The following is a 5,614-nucleotide window of genomic DNA, read 5'->3' on the forward strand; positions in this document are numbered from 1 at the left end:
GGAAGCGAAGGAAAACTGCAACGAAATTGAATTAAATTCAAAAAGGAGTTGAACCTCAATTAAGAGGAGGCTATTCGAGGGGCTCAATAGGCCTCAAGGGAAGTTCTATGGTGTACTTTGTTCGAGAGGAAGATTGTTGGGAGGGTCCCACGTTGGCTAATTAATTCTTTGGCCTTTTGAGGCCTCAATTAAGCAAAGGTCGTTCGAGGGTCCATAGGCCTAAAGGGAGGCTCTATGATGTAATTTGCTTAATGGGAAAATGGGTGAGGATTGTTGGGAGGGTCCAACGTTGGCCAATTGATTCTTTTGACTTTTGGGGAAGCCAAGTGCAAAATCACTAAAGATTAGGTTGAAAATAGACAATATCGTACCATTGTGGAGGGTCGTGATTGCTAACAAAAGATTAAAGAACGATCCAAATTAACCTCACCTTTTGCATTTGGTATTGCTCTTTAAAGAAATTCAAATCCTCGGTTAATTTCATAGCCTCGTCATTCAACTTACGCGCACGATCTTCCGCCTCCTTGGCGCCATGGATAGCCATTTGCCCTCTACATGCAATGACTTTCATTTTCTTCAATTGATCCTCCAAACGCGAATTCTCTTTGCTTAATCGCTCGTTTCTCTCAATCGCCTTCTTCAAGCCTTGCGCGCTCATCATCGCTTCCGCCTGAATCAACCAAACCCATAGATAATGGAAAAAAAAAATCATGAAATTTATGAAGTAACTAATGTTCGAACCTGTGCGGCTTTGGTTGAGCGGATGTGTTGGTTTAATTTAGACTGTAAAGAGAGGCATTGGGCTTCGAGGCGGCGCTGGGTGGCTTCGGAGGCGGCGAGTTTCAGAGCCAGCGTTTGGGTGGAGACGGGGAGGCCCAGTGTGTGGTCGATTGATTCTTTGATGTATGCGTCCAGTTCTTGAGGAATCATTGGGTTTCTTGGGACTTAGAACTTAGAGAAGATGAAGGAGTTTAAAAAATTTGAAAACCAAGATCATACGTTCCCCTTCTTTACTCTTCTCCACTAATGTGCGATCTCACAATTCATTCTATTGAGGCCCAACATATTTATTGACACACTTCTCGATATTTAGCTCTGATACTATTTGTAACGGTCGAAACCCACCACTAGCAAATATTATCTGCTTTAGTCCGTTGTCGTCAACCTCACAATTTTAGAATGCATATGTTAGGAAGAGGTTTCCACCCCCTCCAACTGATGTAAGATCTCACAATCCACCTCCTTGGAGCCTAACGTTTTTGTTGACACACTTCTCAGTGTTTGGCTCTAATATATTTGTAATAGCTCAAGCCCACCACTAGTAGATATTGTCTGCTTTAGCTCGTTACGTATTGTCGTCAGACTTACAGTTTTAAAACACATCTGTTAGGAAGAGATTTCCACACCCTTAAATGTTTCATTCTCTTCTCCAATCGATGTGAGATCTCATAATCTACCAATTTGGAGCCCAATGTTCTTGTTGGCACGTTTCTCGGTGTCTAACTCTAATACCATTTATAATAGCCCAAGCCTGCCACTAACAGATATTGTCTACTTTAGCTCGTTACGTATTTCCGTCAGACTCGCAGTTTTAAAACGCATCTGTTAGGAAGAGGTTTCCACACCCTTGTAATAAATGCTTCGTTCCCCTCTCCAACCGATGTGGGATCTCACAATCCACCCCCTCGGGGCCAAACGTCCTTAATGGCACACTTCTCGGTGTTTGGCTCTGATACTATTTGTAACAGTCCAAGCTCATCACTAGAAGATATTGTCTGCTTTAGTTTGTTACGTATTGCCATCGGACTCACAGTTTTAAAACACATATGTTATGAAGAAGTTTCCACACCTTTATAAGAAATGCTTTGTTCCCCTCTCCAATCGAGGTGGGATCTCATAATCCACCCACCTTGAGGCCCAATGTTCTTGTTGGCGCACTTTTCGGTGTCGAGCTCTAATATCACTTGTAATAGCCCAAACCCACCACAAACAAATATTATCTGCTTTAGCTTGTTACATGTCGTCAGCCTCACAATTTTAAAACACATTTATCAGAGAGAGATTTTCACATCCTTGTAAAGAATGCTTCAATTCCCGTGCTTAGAATTAAAGGGGAGTGTAAGTAGAGTTGAGTTAGTATTGTGAAAGACACTTCCCTTAGCATTATTGTCAGAAACAATGACTTAGTCGATCGCAAGGAAGATAATTTGCCTCATCTCGATCATAGCCAGCTCGATAAGCTATAACCTAATTTCTTGGTATTCGGTCGACGTCCTCTTCGGTCGACACAATGCTTTTTCTCTCATGGGCCCATGGGCTTAGGCTTACACTAGTGGACTTGGGCCCATGCACAAAATGATGAGATAAAAGGAACAGAAAGGTCCATGTTCCATCATGTTTGTCCCTCTAGGGTAGGGGTGGACCAATGTTTGCAACCCACCCCACAATCAATCTCTGTTATTTTATTGTTCACACCAACCTAACTGCTATCCCTTCCCTTCACTGATATCAACTAAACAAGTTATGGCGCACTGTCCCTTCCTCTTGGGGCCACACAACATGATATGGGTCTCCTCCATTCTTCGCCCATTCTATGCTTTTGTGAGATCCTATATCGGTTGGAGAGAGAAACGAAGCATTACTTATAAAACTGTGAGGCTAACAGCGAACATGGGCTTGAGCTATATACAAATGGTATCAAAGTCAGACACCGAACAATGTGTTAGCAAGGACACTATCCCTCAAGAGAGTGGATTGTGAGATCCACATTAGCTGAATAGGAGAACAAAACATCTTTATCATTGTGTGAAAACCTCTCCCTAACAGACACGTTTTAAAATTGTGAACTAGCAGTGGGTTCGGGCTTCATTTTGCCAAACACTCCAATATGGGTCCTTTTCGGAGGCACAAAAGGAATCAAATGCAAAGAACTTGAACGAGAAAATGTCAAAAGCGAAGAATCATCGGTTAAAAATCATATGTTCATCATGACATAATAATAATAAGAACAGGAAAGGGCCCATTTTATGATTTCTTCTATTCTCTGCATATACTAAGCTACGAAGAACGACAGTGGATTTGATGAACAGTCCTCTGTTTCTAGAACCTAGCGTTTTCAAAGCCGTGTAAATCCCCCACTCTACTCGTCAGCGATTTTTTCATGATCGCCACTCTCGCCAGCTTCTCCGCCGCCTTCCATGCCGATGTCGGAGTCAACGGCTCACCGTTTTCGTCAACCATAGCCGGAGCTTCCTTGTCGCCTCTCCTACTACGTGCGGTTGTTGTAATTACATGTTGTTGTTGATGCTGTCTCCGCCAATGGAGTTCTGCCAGCTCGACTTCCAACTCACGTACGTACACGTCAGCACCCGGCGATCCGGCTTGGATTAGTAACGAGCGCGCCGACGCGAGTAAATGATGCGCGCTCGTATGATCGTCGTACTCGATTAATCTCCTGGATTCTGCAACAGCGCGAGTCGTTATGAATGTGTTTCTGAGCCGTTCGATCTTTGGATTGGATGATCGGACGGCTACAGGACGTGCGTTGATGTTTAGGATATCTTGTTCGCGGCTGTAAACTACTTCTTGAGTTGATGGGTCTTTGTACAGACACTGCATCGTCATCACGTGGTGGGTCCCAGCAGCCGAGGTTGGAATCTTCAACTCGACGAGTAATTCCCTTTCTTCCTCGGCGTATAAATCGCCGAGCCGAACCGAACCCAAACTGCAGACCGTGGGCCGCCCGGCACAGGAATATATGGCCGATATCACAACTGGTGATGAACCGTTTGGGAAGCCGAGTTGAATACGGAGGTCTTGAACCACCACGCTTAATAAACCGCTCACGCATTTTGCAAAGGCATCCTCCGCCGGTTCATGGCAGTATCCACCTCTCTCACCGAACCCAAAAGCATGAACCGGGATCTCAATAAGGCCGAACCGGGTTGATGACTCGTGTCGTCGTGTCCCAGAATAGATACGCTCATCTTGGCCGTCGGATAGAAGCATGATGCTTGCAACCGGGTTTCTCTCTCGCCGGTCTTCCAGTACTTTTGTGGCTTTTCTCAAAGCTTCCCCCACGCTGGTTCCTTGGCTGCAGACGAGCATGTCAATCACGCGCCGGGCAGCGCGTTGGCCTTGAGCCGCCATTCTCCTCAACGGCAACAACCTTTTGGGGGTGGCCGAGAAAGCGACGACGGCGAGACGGTCCGACGAGCCTAACGAAGAAATAACCAAACGCATAGCGCGTTTAAGCATCGTCAATTTAGCGCCGGTCATGCTTCCGCTTACGTCCAGTACCGCCACCAAATCAATTGGCGCATGGCAGAGATGCGACGGAGGCGGCGGCGGTGCTTTCACTCTCAGAGCCACCGCGTAGGTCTCGTGGCTATGCCCGGAAGAAATCAGCGCCGTTTCAGGTAGCAGCTGGACTTGCACATTGGTCCTCTGAATTGAACGTTTCACAGAACTCGGCGGCGGTGGCGGTGGCGGCGGCTTTGGATCGACAAAGAAACCTTGAAATTCTTCCACATCGTCGCTGTCAGCGTTCTCATCGGCTTCCGGTATTGGGATAATCCGGCTTCCGGCAGTGGGGGACAAAAGTGGTTCATCGTCATCGTAGGATCTGAATTCCAAGGAATTCACTTTTGGGTTGTCTTGTTTTTGGTCTTGTCTGGGTGTAAACGCTCTGGGGGAAGATTCAATCATGGTTTTATCTTCAATTTTGGGTCGGGAATCGTTTTGGGTCGTTAATGGGCCCAGATTTTTATGGGCGGCGAGCAGAGGAACGTCTTTCCATGCGGCGTTGCAGACAGGGCAAATCAGAGCGGCGTGGTTTCTGACATGTGCTGCTATACAAGGAAAATGAAACGCATGCGCACACTCCGCCGTGTAAATCGCCGTCCCATGTCCTGTCTTCACACTACTCAAACAAATTCCACAGCTACTCTGTTTTGGGGAAAAGCAGAGTAAGTCAACGCAAACCCAAAACAAGAAATTACAAAAATGAAAAAAAAAAAAACAGTGTTCATCAGAAATCCTACTCTGAATTTAAAGCTGTTCTTGAAAAGAGAGAGTTTAAGTGGAGAACGAGGAGAAGAAGGATTCGACCCCACAATTCCCCGCCTGGATTTGTCCGATTTAGAAGCAGAGGAGGAGGTGTTGCATTGTGGCGAAGGGCGGTGATTGGCGGCGTCTTGAGTGGTCCGGCACCGGAGACCGGGACTGGTCGGCGTCTGGCGAGTGGTGGAGCGAGGAGTAGAAGGGTTATTGAAGAAACCCAATCGGACGCAGCTTCTGGGGCTGGGATTTGGCGTGGCGGAGGAAGTGCTCTGTTTTTCAGAATCTCGAGAGACGGTAGTGCAAAAGGCTTTCCTCCAACCAGTACCCATTTGGCGAAGAAACTCTCACTGGTTTTTCAGTAATGGAAGAAGAAAATGGCGAAGGCGAGTTCTTATTTCAATGAAGAAGACGAAGAAGGATCGGAATCGGAGACAAAAGAACAGAGCATTTCACCGGAATTGTGATCGGAAACATAGCAAGAAGCGAAGAACACAAGTTCGTTCTTCTTCTTCGTTATTGTTTTCTTTTTATTCAAGTTCGTTGCGCTCGCATA

The 5,614-nt window shown here is 46.2% G+C and overlaps 1 protein-coding gene across 1 annotated transcript; it reads right to left on the bottom strand.

Annotated features, from left to right (window-relative positions):
• Positions 1-2,946: 2,946 nt before the first annotated feature.
• LOC111496567 lies at positions 2,947-5,614 on the bottom strand. The gene is made up of 2 exons (XM_023147048.1): positions 5,043-5,614; positions 2,947-4,947 (listed from the first exon to the last, which is right to left on the bottom strand). Exons 1-2 carry the CDS (start codon positions 5,388-5,390, stop codon positions 3,100-3,102), a joined length of 2,196 nt encoding a protein of 731 aa, XP_023002816.1. The 5' UTR covers positions 5,391-5,614; the 3' UTR covers positions 2,947-3,099.

The sequence above is a fragment of the Cucurbita maxima genome, unplaced genomic scaffold, assembly GCF_002738345.1.
Source record: "Cucurbita maxima cultivar Rimu unplaced genomic scaffold, Cmax_1.0 Cma_Scf00022, whole genome shotgun sequence".
NCBI lineage: Eukaryota > Viridiplantae > Streptophyta > Magnoliopsida > Cucurbitales > Cucurbitaceae > Cucurbita > Cucurbita maxima.